The sequence below is a fragment of the Astyanax mexicanus genome, chromosome 5, assembly GCF_023375975.1.
Source record: "Astyanax mexicanus isolate ESR-SI-001 chromosome 5, AstMex3_surface, whole genome shotgun sequence".
NCBI classification, from domain to species: Eukaryota; Metazoa; Chordata; class Actinopteri; order Characiformes; family Acestrorhamphidae; genus Astyanax; species Astyanax mexicanus.
This window is the reverse complement of record NC_064412.1, coordinates 18,060,486-18,077,143: the sequence shown is the minus strand read 5'-3', so window position 1 is coordinate 18,077,143 and position 16,658 is coordinate 18,060,486. Positions and strand designations below refer to the sequence as shown.

At 39.1% G+C, this 16,658-nt stretch overlaps 1 protein-coding gene across 5 annotated transcripts in view; it reads left to right on the top strand.

Annotated features, from left to right (window-relative positions):
- gabrb3 (gamma-aminobutyric acid type A receptor subunit beta3) overlaps positions 1 to 16,658 on the top strand; it is a 144,763-nt gene that overhangs the window by 66,520 nt on the left and 61,585 nt on the right. For 3 of the 5 annotated variants that reach the window (XM_007249107.4, XM_007249108.4, XM_007249110.4), the window contains exons 2-4: positions 3,420 to 3,467; positions 10,683 to 10,774; positions 12,465 to 12,532. In XM_007249107.4, coding sequence (XP_007249169.3) covers positions 3,420 to 3,467; positions 10,683 to 10,774; positions 12,465 to 12,532 — 208 coding nt within the window. Of the gene's footprint in view, positions 1 to 3,419; positions 3,468 to 9,493; positions 10,456 to 10,682; positions 10,775 to 12,464; positions 12,533 to 16,658 lie in introns of those variants that run through there. The other 2 variants (XM_007249109.4, XM_007249111.4) reach the window with 2 other exon arrangements.

Genomic DNA, 16,658 nt, shown 5'->3' with positions numbered 1-16,658 from the left:
TGAAGTGTAAACCCTTGTTCTGAAGAAGTGTGAAAGTATGTGTTAGTCATGTTTGGTCAATATTATAAAAGAAAGATGTTTTTTATATATAGTTTTGGTGCTCATAACGAAACTGTCAGACAGGAGTATGTTATATTTGAGAAGTAGTAAGGATTCCCTGAAATGTTCACCTGCTAAACTAATATGTTAGCATTGTGTTCTGGGCTGTGTTTTTTTTTTTTTTTTTGGAATGGTTCGTGCCTGAATGCAGTTTGACTCCATTGATGTAAACCCCAGTGAGCCCGTCACAAGAACAGCTGTGACGGTCCACCTGTGCCACATGAGTTCCAGATCAGACTGATCCTGTGTGTGTATGTGTATGCAGGTGTGTCTGTGTTAATCAGAGCTTGAAAAAGAGAGGGCAGAATTAAACAGGACACAACTGAGCCTCAGTCATGCCTAGTTTGACTGGGTGTAGTTCAGTTTTACAGCACCTTACATAACCCCCACCCCACCCCAATAAGAATTCGATTTAATCAATTTAAAGTGGCTTGTACAGACACAGACACGTCACGGTTCCAATTTTCTGTTTGGTACGAGTGTAGGACCAAATAAAAAAAAAAACCTGGGGGTGGGGGATGGAGGTGGAAGATGGAAAAAAATAAGTAAAATGCAATTTGAGGTCCTTCCACAGAGAAAACAATACTATTTGAGATATATACATATCTGTTTCTGTTGACCTGAGATATAATTGTTTTTGTATGACAAATGTGGCTATTGTATATTGGGTGGTACACATGCTTCTCCATCCTGCTCTTTTCCTAGCCTATGACAACCCATCATGATTCCATGAGCTGAAAAAATGTTAATAGTATATATTAGTGAGATATTTGTTTGTTCAATTCCAAAGCTGAGAACTGTGAGAGATAAGAATAATAAAGGATAAAAATAACATAAAAGTCACTCTCTCTACACATGGCAGCAAGAGGGAGAGAAACAAAATATAGAAGGAGCAGTTACCACAATACTATTCAAAACCAACAGCTCACAGCTTAAGGGTTTTGTGAGGCGCTTGTGAAATTGTGATCCATCTGCTGTGATGGATGATTTGACAAATATATATTTGATAGAACATTATTTATTTACATTTCACTACGTCAGAAATCTCTTTCTGACACAAAAAAAGTCTTCAAATAAATTTTCTCTAAAAATTTACTCTACACTGCTACCACATTTCTTTAAAAAGTGCTAAGTCTTGCATGCTTCACCCAAAAAGGACCATGAATTATGCCAGGTTCACACTACACAACTTTTTCAGTCGTCAGTTGTTTTTTCAGTCGTCATTTTTACACTACAGTTCTAAGCCTAGTTCTATGCTTTACCTGTATCTCCAGGGTCAGCTCGCCAACCAATCAGCTCGCAGTAGCAGTAATGCTAGTGCTTGACAGTGTAAAACCTGTTTTCTGTTAAAATATTGTTTCAGTGTCATTCACCACAATGATAGAGGACTCACTTGCGGGTGAGTTTAACAGTCCTCTAGAGTTTAACAGTCATTTCATGACATAACAGAGGGGGACTGAAAGTGGTCAGACTCTCTATAAATGTCTCTGGTAATGCAGAGGGTGCGTTTTGGACACATGTTTTTCTCTTTTTCTGTAATTCCATTGGCGGTATGTAGCCACTGCTCCTGACTCCCAGTTGCCGACTGGGTCAGATCTCTAACATGCCAAATATTTGGCAGACATCTGTGACTGGTCGTCGATCAGTCGGTGACGACTCAGCGAGCACCTTTCAGTAGTTCACACTACGCGACTGTGTGAGCGATTTGATGTAAAAGTGTTTGTTACGATCAACAAAAAACTGTCAGTGACTGAAAAACTGGGCTATTATCGTGTAGTGTGAACCTGAAATTAGAGGAAATAAATGCCCCAAAAAAGACTGTATTAATACAATACAAATGAATTTAGAGAACATACCCAACAAAGCTTTGGATGAAATGAACCTGACAACATGGTAACAGGAGCATTTTCAAACATAATGCATAGAATACAGTAAGATACTGTGCTGACATCACATAGCCATATCTGATCTATTGCCAATAAAACCACAGACTGAGCAGCAGAAACCTGTTCTTCAAACTGCTCAGCCTCCTCCAAAAATCCATCATCACCACTAGTATACGAACATCTAGCCTTTACACACACCTACACACACACACACACACACACACTCGGAGAAGTACAGATACACACATACACACACTGAGAGATATACAGATACACACCTACACACACTCAGAGAAATACAGTTACACACCTACATACACTGACACACCTACAGATTAAGTAATAGCCAGGTCTAAGATCCTAATGCCCTACCTTAACGTCTGTCTCTCCTACTATCAGAACACGATGGCTTGATTATTAGTGATATCAGTGATGTCTTACTTAGTCTGACCATTTCAAGATTCAAGATTTTTTATCAATGGATCAATGGACGAAAAAAAACTTTGTTACAACTAAGTTGAGAAGGTTTTATTGTTTTTTTCAGTAACGAGTAATCTTATTCCAATCCAGTAACCAGATTAAAATTACTTAGCCAACTCACTGTGTAATGGATACTTTACTTTTTTGTCATTTTCCTTAGTAAAAATATTTTCTGTCCATTTTTAGTTTGCTACACAGTTTGAACACACAAACTGTGCTTTACACTGTGTCAGCATTTTTTGATCAATGGACCAAAAAAAACCCCTTGTAAAATAAACTATTTTTATAGGTTTTTTACAGCTAAGTTGAGAAGGTTTTATCATTATTTTCAGTAATGAGTAATCTAACGCGTTACTATTTCCAATCCAGTAATCAGATTAAAGTTACTTAGCCAAGTCACTTTGTAATGGATACTTTACTTTTTTGTTATTTTCCTTAGTAAAAAGATGTTGTGTGCATATCATCCATTTTTAGTTTACTACACAGTTTGAACACACAAACTGTTCTTAACACCGTGTCAGCATTTTTTGATAAATGGAAAAAAAAGAAAACATGTGAAATAAACTATTTTTACAAGTTTTTTACAGCTAAGTTGAGAAGGTTTTATGGTTTTCCTGTGAAGTTGCTGTTTTGGAGATACATATTTGTAATTGGAGAGTGACGATCTAATACTGGATATTCTCTGTGCCACTGTGTATATAGAACCATGACACCCAAGGTATGATCCCTAAACTGTGATCCCTCTACTGTGATTGGTTTAAATATACATACCACACACACATACACACACACACACATACAAAAATATTCCATTTTGCACTCTCTGCTGATGTCAGACTTATTGCCAGGGTTTATCTTACTTATGCGGCAGCAGGAGTTCTATCTGTTAACTTGTTAAGCTGTTACTGTCACATAAGAGTGATTATTAACGTTTCATCGTTTCTTGTTTTCCAGGAACGCAGTGGACGGAAATAAGAAGCTATTTGCAATCTATGACACAAGGTAAGTAATTCATCTTAATAATCACACCATATGCACAACACAAAACTGTACTATGAATAAACTAGACAATCCTGTGGGCTAGTGTATTCACCGAGTGTTCTCCCGCACTGCACCTGGCCAGCCATCTGCCTAGCTTTTTCGCAGCCGCGCCTGAATCCCTTGAAAGTTTCAATAGGTATTGCGAGAGACTCGGAGCAAGCCTGTCTCAATCTAAAACAAATCAGGCCTCCAATGTCAGCAGTGCACATGCATTATTCATTCAGCACCGTGCGATATTCGCATCATCCACAGGATCTATTTATCTGTGTCCATTCAATCTGGGAAAGGTATCTGCTGCATCTGCAACATCTTGACACAAATGGAAAGCAAAACCTTTTCAGGGGAAGCCGAGGAACGCATGTTTTCATTCCTCCCCCAGTGATGTTGTAGTCCTTTTCCCCTTCAGTGGATTAGAGAGAGAGAGCGTAGATAGCAACACTGCACACTCCTCGTGGGAAGAATCAAATATAGTGACGCATAAGTGCATATAAGCACAAGTATATAAGTATATAAGCACATGCGGCGTGTTTTCCGCCGCGGGATCAAGAGGCCCGAACTGAGGCCTTTCAAATCAAAGGTGTCGTTGGACCAGGAGACGCTGGCCGTGGAGACGGTGGGAGATGGTACTGAAGGTCCACCCACAGCCTGGTTTGTTTGACTACCATCACACTAAATGCTTTAACAGCATTTGGCTCGCTGTGCGACTGTGACTTGGTGCCATTTGCTCAGCCCACACTCCCAGGAACCTAAGCTTTTTCAGACGGATCACTGTGTGCGAGTGGGCTGTTTTGTTTGGATGATGCGTCGTGGGCGTGTGTGGGTATGTGCTGTGGAAAAAGCACCCGACGCCTGCTTCTCCCTCTTTGAAAGGACGTGTTTTTTTTTTTCTTTTAAAACCAGCTACGCTGTAAGGAGCAAAAGAGAGGTGCCTCCATAAATTTATGTGAAAAAAAACACCATATATTTGCCTTTATTTAGCAACCACATTTACCCCACCACCATTTTCACAACCAAACGGATTTGAGCTTAGCATGAAGGAGGATTACTCTAAAATTCATATGGTCTCTAATTATATAAATGATTGACAGAATAAAACGTGTGAGTCTTCCAGTACATTTCCGCTATCAGAGTGGGACCTTTTTATGGGCTCTACAGAGGAATATTTCAAAAAATATTTAAAAGAAATAAATATGCAAACATATATTCAGTTGACATGGTTCTGTATATCTACTGGTGTTACCTGTATAATCACTTGCTAGGCCTGTCTCCATAATTACATTAATGACTCACTGTACAATACATGGAAATAACCTCAGTAATTTTTGCTGACCTCAATATTACCCATATCGTCCAAAAAACATAAAAACAGTTATCGTGGCATGCCTATCACTTGCTTAATGAAATAACCTTTTTCAGTGATAAACACCTTTAGCAAAACTGGTTGTGTAGTACATCGGTTGTACAAAATGTTATTTTGCTAAACAATGACACTAACAGAACCCTATTTAGTGTTACGTACAGTGTCCTCCAAAAGTATTTGAGCAGTGAGGTAATTTCCTTTATTTCTGCTGTAGACTGAAAACATTTGAATTTGACATTAAAAGATGATCATGACACAAAAGATCAACAGAACTCAAAAGTCTATATAAACAGTTTGTCTGTGAATTGTGAAAGAAAGATTAACCCAAACTGATTGGGAGATCCTTCATCATGCAGCAAGATAATGACCCAATGCAGCCTGAAAAAGCATCACAGAAGAAGAATGCAGACGTTTAGTGATGTCAGTGGGTCACAGACGTGATGCAGTATCTGCAAGCGAAGGATTTCCAATTAAATATTAAGTCTTATTTTGAGGTAATCTGTTCCAATACTTTTGCTCACAAGAAAAATTAGTGGGTTCAAACAGAATGTGCTATCCACTGTGTATCAGATCCAGTTTTAAATACCTGGAAATAAAAGCTGAAATGTTGATGTCTTTTGTCTAATGTTCATTTTTTATTGTCAAACACAAATGTTTTCAGTCGACAGCAGAAATAATGGGATCTGCCTCACTGTTTCAAAAAAAAACTTTTGGAGGAGCCTATATTTGCAGTGGTTCTCAGACTGGTTCTAATCCAGCCCACCTGGCAACATATAGAGACAAAACAATGTGGTCCACCTGGCTAGTGCCTAGCATTAAGTGGGTTTTGTTATTGTTAGAAGCAAATTTTACTTTTAAGGATGAAACATCTATGTAAAATCATACAAAAATCTTGGGAATCCCTTGAACAGGCAAACATAAAAACTATTTGGCACCCAAGTTGAGTTATTTTAGTTCTCTCTTTTTAGCTATTTCTTTAATTAGAGTTTAATTAAAGCTCATTTATATACACTCTAAGAAATTAAACCAACTTATCTTGGATGTACGATTCTTGGGAAAAGTGTGATTGTTTTAAAACGTCTACATTGTGTGGAGACTCTTTGTACTATAAAATGGTTCTTCCCACTCCCACTGCATCTAAGTTCATTAACCCACCATCCACTTAAAGGCTCTTCAGGGAAGCAAAGTTCTTCATTGTTCTTCTCTGATATTGCTACGAAATCCCTTTAGACACTTTTATTTTTAGGAGTGTAGTGCGATATCCTCTGGGTCAATAGATTAACGTTTCCAAACCTCCAGTGAGGAGAGCTGGTCCATTAACATCCTTTCGCTTTAGTCGGAAGTCTATCGGAATGGTCCTTCCCAGACAGTGCCGTTTCTCCTCCTTGGAGCTCTCTTTCCTGCTGCCGAGCTGTGCCGAGAAGCGGAACCCCCAGCCTGAGCATCTGGAGCGCGCCTCCAAAGCCATTAAGACACAATCACGCCGCGCCCACACCGCGATCGTGCCCTAATGGAGCGGGAGGGATTCGAGACGGCCCCAGACAGACTTCCACCGCCGTCTGAGCTTGTGTCCAATCCACAAACAGCCCCTGTCCACAGCCCCTCTATTCACTCTGACCAGAGTGTGCAGCTCTAATGAAAACAGATTAACTTAACGAGATTGTTTTATCAGACTGATGATAAGTTTTTTAAGGCCCTGTGGCAGCCATTTCACTAGGGCTTAATCTCCGGCAGACTGTCAGGCCTCACCGAAAATCTGATTATGGATTATAAGATCTGTCTGGAGGCCCACTGGAAAGGGCTTAATATCCATTGATGGAGAGAGCAGGTGAAGACAAGTAATATATCATATTGGTTTCATCACACAAAGTGTCATTAAAGGAGCCTTATTCCTCTCCCCTGTGCGCAGCATGATGATCTATTTATCACTTTTGGTGTTTGAGAAAGAGAGAGAGAGAGAGAGAGAGAGAGAGAAAGAGAGCAAGAGTGTGTACAGTACGGGCACTTTAATAACTACCTAAAGCACAGGCATTTGAAACCATCCCACAGGCTCTGTGGTTTCCATCTCTCTCCAGAGAAAGAGAGGCAGAGGGAGGGAGGGAGTGCGAATGAGCAAGAGAGTGCGAGAGAGAGAGAGAGAGCACGCGAGTACCTGTATCCATAACATTCAAATGAAGGGGGAAGCGCTAGGTACTTAACAGTCATGACAGCTCCGATGAAAGCTGCCACAGATACAATGCTCTGGCGTTTGAGGGATCAGCTCTTAAACTGTCTACCTTCGGTATCGCTGAATTGTAAAGGATGAAGTTAAGAGATAAGACGTCAAGTCTCTGCTCAGTGCCTGTGTAATCTCTGAGCCAGTCCTCTACTGAACTGCCTTCTTACACAAGCCTGAGCTGATACGTAGGCCTGCCAGCCAAGTCAAAGAGTGCTGGCAGAGTTGGAATGTACCCCGAATGGAGACAGTTATGCATACAAAAGAACAGTAAAGTCAAGAGGCTTTTATTATCATTCCATCTGTGTACAAGTAAGTACACCGTGGAGTGAAACTATGTTCCACAATGACCATGCTGCAACATGAAGCAACGCAACACTAAACAAGACTGCATAAAGTGTAAATGTGCACACATAGAGCCAGGAGAATACAATTAATATAATTAATTAATTGTGGTGGTGCCAAGTATGAGACCATTGGGGTCTTACAAGCTTGTACAGAAGCTCCCAGCATCCTTGTTGGCCACCTTTTTTCTCTGTTATGAATATTTGGGAGCTTTATGTTGTTTGGGGAAGGACGGTATGGGTATTTATTTGTTTGCGTATGTGTATGTGCATTCTTCAACCTCTTGATGTTGGGTTGGATGCTGGATAAGGGACTCTATCGTGACCCGTCATTTTATCAGAGGACTACCGTGCATTCACTCTCTCTCCTGTTATGTATAAAGTTTGCTCAATGTAACTATGGCCTAGCCTTGTTACTCTGGGGGTTACAGGGGGATGAAGACACCCAGCTTTGAGCTGTAGAGCAGTGGAACTGTGCTCTCTGAAATAATTATGCTCCATCCAATACTTTTGGGATGGGTTCAGGAGTTGAAAATGAGGTGGAATGTTAATTATACAACATCCTGAGTTCACTACTACTCTTGTGACTGAATGCAGTCAAAACCCCAAAGGGATTCTCAAAAATCTAGTATAACCTCTTCCCAAGGCAGTGAAAAGTAAACCCCCCCACTAAAGCAAGATAAACTCATTTCATACCCTTATTTTTGACAACAAATGAGAAGGTCTATCAATACTCATCAGTCTCTCTGTATGGTGTAAATAACATGCAAAACATATGTGAACATGACAATTATGTAGGTAGGTTTATAGAGGATACTGAAGTTCACAAGGATAGGCTCCTCAGTTTAGAAGACCCTCCAGGGGCTCCACGTGAATAAAATAATTGCACACATCCACCTAGCACAGCATATTACATATAAGATAATAAAGTCCTTTATTTGTCCCACAGTGGAGAAATAAAATGTTAAAGCACCAAAGGGATAGCAAGGCACACATATGTCACAAACTAAGCATTAACAATATAGACATTACAATTATGAAGTATACATTAAGGCAGGTGATATAACCAAATGTTATAACACAATATATTTCTAAATGTTGGTTGATATGATGCAATTCAGACGGCTCAATAGGCTAAAGGTATATAGCTTGTCGCTGGCCAATAAAAAACAAGTATCTCCAGATCTGCAACTTTACAGGAGACAGATAAAATCTATGTAAAAAGAGTGTAGAAAGAGTTTACAAAGAAAGAGTTAACTTTGGTATTCCCATGGTCCTCAAAAGAACCAACTGATGTAACTTCCTGTTGTAGATGCGTGACTTGTAGAATGTTCCAGATTTTTCAGATGGGGTATTGTGTTACGGTAACAGGACTGAGTGAAAGCCTAGGGACACAACTAAAATGTGTATTTTACACTAAATATTATGGTTTTACTATGAAAAACAAAATAGTTTTAAAGCACAGATGGGATTTGGAGTCACACAACAATGCAAAAAAAAATACATTTTTAAAAAATATTTTAAAGTTATTTTGTGTGCACATTTATACATGTAATTTCCAGGGAACAGAAATGGCACTGATTCGGCGGAATATGCTATGAAATAAAATATTGCTGTATTGCCCAGCTCTAATAGACTACACATTTAGTAAATTATATTAATCAAAATATAAACTTATATGTAGTGCATTTAATATTTATTCATACATAACCTATTTATACTTAGCCTGTATGGTACCCTATATATATATATATATATATATATATATATATATATATATATATATATATATATATATATATATATATATATATATTTCACATTGCATTAACGTAGACACCAGAAGAAGAGTGTGTATAAGGTTAACGTGGGCTTCGGTAACACTGCCCACACTTCCTTTTCTCATCCTTTCCCCACAGAAATGACGCAACAGATGTACGTTTTTTGTTTTTTTCGTGTTTGGTGGCACAGTTTCAAACAGCGAACATGCGCAGCGCTGCTGTGAAAACGGCGTGCTGTTTTGAACATTATTTCGCTACGCTTAGAGCCGTCAAAAGCCGCTGTTAGTTAAAACAGCCGCGCGCGCGCTGCTGCTAGTTAGCGTTGCTAGCCAACCGCGGGGGTCACGTGACGAGCGCCTTTTTCCCTTCAGAGGCGAGAAGTCTGTCTTAATTGCGTGAGTTTACTCAAACTGTGGGCAGCAGCAGCGGCGGATTCCCACACGTCTTCATTCACTTAGCCAGGGTTAGCTAGAGCTACAGGCATTCATTCAGCCGGCGAGCTTGGGAGGTGAAAGAACTCCTGAAATTACATTTTTTTAGTGTGTTTTTTTTCCTCTTTTATTTGTTTGTTTTTTCTGTTCTCTGTTTTTTTTTTGTTTAGTGTGAGCTGTGATTATTATTTTTTAGCCTCAAAAACGAGGAAAGCTACAAAACAAACGCATACTGAACTAAAGTAAACACCACTCAATAGTGGACTTCAGTAACTTAGTGGATGTAGGATATTTATCTATTAGCTGGAGTCCTACTAACCCCTCCAGGAGCAGCAGCAGGAGCAGGCAGGTGTGTGAGATATATATATATATATATTATAGAGAGAGAGGGAGAAGCGAAGGATGGAGGTTTGGCTGAGCCCCAAACAGCGACTCCCCTACGGCCGGTGTCCATAGAGTCTGTGGGCACGATGCTGCGTGGCAGTTCACGAACAGCGCACAGCCAGCGTCTCCAGAGAAGAGCGAAACGAGCGAAAAGCCGGACCGCGACCACCTCTCTCCCCCCCAACCCAGCAGCGCCAACGGACCGGACTCACAAGCGGCTTCATCCGCACGCAGGCACTGATGGAGTAGCGCCGAGCGGCGGAGACCTGTAGCCGGGCGGTGGTGACAGAGACACCGGGGGAAGCCTCGCAACGTCCGTTCGCTCACTCAGCTCCTTGTGAGAAAGAGTAAGGAATGATTGGGGCACAGAAACGAAGGCTGTTTGGTGTTCTCTCAGTGCCGGTGCTTGTGGCTGTGATGTGCTGTGCTCAGAGGTAAGTAACGCTGGGTTAAGTTATAGTTAACCCAGCGTTTTAGTTAGTTAGTATACTATTTAGTTAGTCAGTCAGGTTGGAGCAGCTGGGGATTGACTGACTAACCGCTGCTGCTCTTTTGGAAGAGCTGCTGTCATTTCTCAGAGAAATCTCTGAAATCTCAGTCAACGAGTCAAATAACGCGTAGCTTATCAGCCTATCCTGCTTGTTCTGTTGTTGTGTTCCAGCGCCAACGAACCAGGCAACATGTCTTTCGTGAAAGAGACAGTGGACAAGCTGCTGAAAGGATACGACATTCGCCTTCGACCGGACTTTGGAGGTAACCTACGTTGAGTTGAGGCTCAAGCCTCAGAGCACAGAGCTCTGCTCACTTTTGGTGTGTTGAGTTCATTCAACTTGTGCAGAACTTGTGAAGCTAGCTAACTACGTGTTGAGTGGAGGGTAGGGCTTCAACAATTAGTCCATACAAATTGAAATTTATAGTAATTTATATAATAAATTAATATTATATTTATATTATATTTATATAACAATATAATTTATATAATTTATAATTATAGTCGAGTAATCTTTATAGTCGAGTAATCTTTAATTCGTAACAGTACCGCATTACACAAAGTGCTGGGGACAGAAGCGCAATGGAAGATGGGTAAATGTCTCACTCACACAGTTTATACTCAACTCTTTGTCTCCAAAAGTGCCCTAACATATTGCATATGATATGATACCTCTAATTTAGATTTTCATCAGATTGTAACAGTGTAAAGTCAATGATCCAACATGTCATGATCCTGATAATGTACTCAAAACAAAATTATACTGGACAGATATAATCTGTCTCTAGTAGATATTTAATGGGCAATAAGAACACTGTGAATGTTCCATTTTGCTACAAACAGCAAAAAAGTTGTAAAATAATATCACTATAGTTCAGGGTATTTTTATGATAACAATCTAACATTTTTTGGCAATAAAACTGTGTGCGATACTACATGGCACACCCTAGTAGGGATGCATGATGATATTAAAATCGTATCGTATTGTCAGAAAATTGTTTCAAATATATTGGGTTCTACTATAAACTAACACACGATTATGGAGGAGATGAAATCATCACTACTATAAACTAACACACAATTATGGAAGCAGTAAAATTACCATACCACTATTATAAACTAACACACGATTAAGAAATAGATGAAATTACCATACCACTATTTTAAACTAACACACGATTACAGAAGAAGGTTTTTGATTGAAGGGTGGGGCAGCAACGATTAGGCGATATAATCGACAGTGTCGATTATGTACATTTGTCAACTAAAAATGTTATTTTTAACTAATTGTTATTTGAAACAGTACTACATTACACAAAGTGCTGAGGACAGAAACACAATGGGAGATGGGTAAATGTCTCACTCGCACAATTTACACTCAACTTAGTCTGTGTCTTCAAAAGTGCCCAAACACAACAGATTACATATTTACTTACTAAATATCAGTACTCTCCATGTTTAAACAACATCTAGACATTTAAATGCCTTTTAAATCTCATATGGCAAAAATAATCGTTGACTAATTGATTAATAGAAAAATAATAATCAGATTAGTCAACCACCAATCATTAGTAATCATTAGTTGCAGCCCTGTTGGAGGGAGATGGTGCTAATGTACACTGCAAGCCTGGATATGTTGAATTGACTTAAATTATTTGAAGAAACCGATTGCCTTAAGTTGAATTTTTAAGTAATGTTTACTGAAAACTTGAGTAATTAGACAAAAAACTTGGCTGAAATAACAAAAAAGAGGCAGAGCTTTTAGAATTCAAGAAGTTTAGTTTGGTTCGATGGCATTCACCGTCCTCTTGATTATATTTCAGAGGTTTTCAATAGAAAAGATGCTGCCAATGGCAACAGACAGTTGATTTAACTCAAAGATTTCTGTTTGAATGTAAATGGGTTTACAGTGTATAAGCTTAGCTAACTAAGTTTTCTTTCTGCTGCTTTAAGGTGCACCGGTTGCGGTTGGGATGAGTATCGACGTGGCCAGCATAGACATGGTGTCTGAGGTGAACATGGTAAGTCCCCTCACTAATTTTTTTTTTTGGCTCTTTTTGTTGAACATTTGGTTTTGACTGAGGCTGTGGGCATGAAGGTTCAGTAGTGTGAGCAGATGTGTGAAGCACAGACAACTCCATGAGGTTCTATTAATGTTACACAGCATTTAGTGGCAGTTAGTGTGGTGATTTCATGAAAGCATCTTGCTAGCTTTTGCTAGTCTGTTATGGACAGTTCCTCCTGATCAAATGGAGCTGTCCAGGGTGCTGAAGTCTCACAGCCCCCTGTCTTCTTTTACACTGTAACAGTGCTGTTGAATGGCCTAAATGTCAGTTGTTCCATTATGTTAAACATGTTGTTTGCCAGTGTTTATTTACTTAAGTGTACTTGATGATAATGGCGATTATAATAGATAATAATATAACAGATTATAATATAATTCAGCAGTTTGAAATGAGGAGAGATTTAGGAGTGGGCAATATGGGCCTAAAATAATATCATAATATTTCAGGGTATGTTTGCGATAACAGTAATCTTGGCAATATGACAAAAAGAATACACTACTGCAACACAATGAATATGTAATTTTATTTATCGTATTATTGCATATTATATGACATATCCAATGATCCAACATGTCATGTTCCTATTAATACACTCCATGTATCCAGGATTGAAGCAAAATAAAATGATACTAGACAGATATAATCTCTTTCTAGTAGATATTTAATGGGCAATGAGAACAGTGTATCAAGTTACTTCAATAATATATATACTTCTACCTGCATTTTGCTCTTTTTACTGCATTTTGAACCTTTTTAAAACAAAAATAAATGTTAAATTGCAATGTGTTGCAGCTTCTAGTACATTTTGTTCCAGTTTCTATGTTTTATAAAACAGCTATGTAAAGATAAATAGCACAAACACAAATAAGAAATGAATAATTAACAGAGACACACCTGTTAAATTGTGTTGTTCAGCCTGACTTTACATGCTAAATGGCGCTTGGTTTGGCGTGCAGTGCTGAGATCATAGGGTGGCTAAAACAACAAAGTAACAGTAACAAACAGTAGTAGTTGCAAGACAAGGCAAGTTTATTCACAGAGCACCTTTTGTACGCAGTGGCTATTCAAAGTGTTTTAAACAAACATCCCCACTTAAAGAACAAAAACACAAGCAAGAGCATATAAAAAGCTAACATGATATGAAACATATCAAATAGGTTCTCACTGAATATATATTTAATCTATTTATTTGGCAAAAACCTATGTGTGGAAACTGCTTCTGGTGCATTTTGAGTCAGCAAGAGGTGAGGTCCAGTAGTATTGATTGGCAGCCTATAAGAGAGCTTACAATTCATCTGTGTATGAGCAGAACACTTATACTGTCCATTAGGTTGCAGGCGGAAATGCACATCTTTTAGAGCTTTCTAAATCCAGGGCTTACATGGCGAACAGTCTCCTTTCATGCACCCATTGTGCATAAATCATAATACTATAAGGATGATGTTAGCATTGCATGGATAGTATGTATTTTTTATTCATATGTATGTGCATCATAGCTGTCCCTATGTATTTCCGTCGTTGTTCGTTCTTTTTTCTTTTAATTGTACCAGTTTTACGAGTAGATCAATAGAAATCTTTTTACATTGATTTTCATTAAAATTCTGTATTTTCTGTTTTCTTTCTCCTGCAAATGAACCATTTTGGAAATTTTGAAGAGGGGTTTGCGTGAATGCAGTGATGCATTGATATAATGTGTGTTCATTACAGTAGAGTATTTCCACTCTTTTGGAGTTTACTACATTGAGTCTGCCATTTAGATTTTACGCCAGATATTGCGTGCAGACCGGAGCACACCTGGTGCAGATGCATTGTTAGCCTCGCTTAATGGCCATTGAGCATACCACCGTATGAGACCAGGCCAAAATTGTGGTAACCATATCCAATTCACCGTGGTAAATAGTAAGCGGAGCAGGTGAGCCAACTCTCTCATCTGGACTCTGCTGTTCTGTAGAAAGCAGTACTCCCTCATGACCAATAATGCATAGCACACATGTGCTGAAGTGTGCAGTTAACGAAAAGTGGCACCGTGACACTTGAGACATCGGCATTGAGTGTAGATTGTATTGACCAGTGGGAAACACGGCAGTGAAATATTGTCAATATGACGTGATCTGGATAAATGGAAAATGAATGATAGTTAGTGTGATGGATGGTAAATCAAACATGCCATTAAGGTCACAAGTGAGAATCAGCAGTATAGTAGAAATATATTGTTACTTTTGATATTACGTTTTGACCATATATAATATAAATCTTATTTTTTACTACCATATTACCAGTAGGGCTGTATATTACCAAGAACCTGGCGATATGATACATGTATGAAGCATTTTAATATAACAGTTTGGTCAGTTAGGCTTTTAGAGAAATTTGTTTTGGGGAAGGGGGTTAGTGCACTATAGGCTCACAGCCTAAGCTTTTGTCATAATGGCATTTTTCCCCCCTTATATTACTTTTACTTTTATACTTTAGTCCAGTGTTTCTCAACCCTGGGGTGCCGTCTGGCTTCATCGGGGGTGCCGTCAAAATATTGCGCCTCACGTGCATATTTCCTTTCTAGAGTCAGCGTGTCTCAGGGTGTGTCCCAATTCACAGGCAGCATACTCTGAAGGATGCGACCCACAGAGATAGGCGGTGTATTACTGTGCAGCTGTGACGCAATCTGCCTTCGAATACAGCCTCTGAAGGATGCGGCCCCTAAATTGGGACACACTGTAAAGTTTTTTCCCCCACACGATGCACTGCGAGAGTTGTGTGAAGCACTCAAGCTAACATGGAACGTTTTTTTTAAAAGAAGACTGCAGATTCAGATAACTCTGAATCGGAGCCATTAACTTCTTCATCCAGTGGTAGTTCAGCATTGAGTGTAGCAGAGTATTTCACTAGTTTGAAAAGTCAGCAGGTTTCCCGCTAATTGTAAATTACCACCCCCCCCCCCCACCTAAAATAAAATATTTCGCCAGCACCACTCGTTCTGACCTAAAGTATTGCTCCAACACCCCCCCATCCCGTTTAGCTCCCTCTAATAAATAAATGCAGAGTATATGTTTTTAATACATTGTAAACTGGGGTGACTTGACATTTTGCATACTTTTAAAGGGTGTTGTGATAGAAAAAAGGTTGAGAAACGCTGCTTTAGTCAAAAGCTTGAGATGATACTTCGAGTTCTACAGAAGTATTTTTAAATCCTAGTATGTGATTAATGAATGTCTTTAAGAAGCAAAGATGGTCAAATGGTCTCCAACTTGTAGGGGGAACACTATTGAAATACATTTGCTTTTTTTTTCTCTGCAGTGCATTAAATCACTAAACAAGTAAACAAATTCGGAAGACTTTTAGTGTGTAAAGGCCTAAAATGAACAACCGGGATCCCCTTAGATGACAGTGGATTTACAACCATTACAATCATTCAACAGTAGCTGATAGAACCACATGAGCAATGGATTACTTTTACAAACATTTGTCAAGTACACTATATAGTTACTTTTACAAATGCCCCATAAATCTTTACTGGACAAAACAAGAGCCTTATGTTAACCACGTCCAGAAGTGGCATCACCTTCTCTGTTCTCGGAGACATCTGAGATTAGAATATTGGGGTCAAACTTTTAAAGAAAATAATTGCTGTTTCCAAATTTATGTGATTGCATCAGATCCATATTAGATCCAAATGTCTGTATTCAATACTCACCTCCCCAAGTTGAGTAAAAAAAACTGAATTGAGACATCTCTAAAATCTAGTGTTTCACATACTTTACTGCACTATATTTAATGAAACATGCGGCTGTTCAGTGTCCGTTCTGTACTGAGGATGCTCTGAAAGATTAGTCGCATTAATCATCACAATGGTGATGAACATTATGCCTATGTCTGCTCATTAGTACTCTGCACTGTACATTATGTCACATAACACACGTAGAGATTCAGAGCACAGCACAAAGTGTTCATGCTGATTGAAAGGTCCTGATTAAACTGTCCTTGATGTTTCTTCTTTTCTCGCCGGGATTCTGATTAGCAGTGTGGTGCCATTAACTGCTGCACCACTGCACTACAGCTGCTTTACTGAAGACCAGTTAAGCAT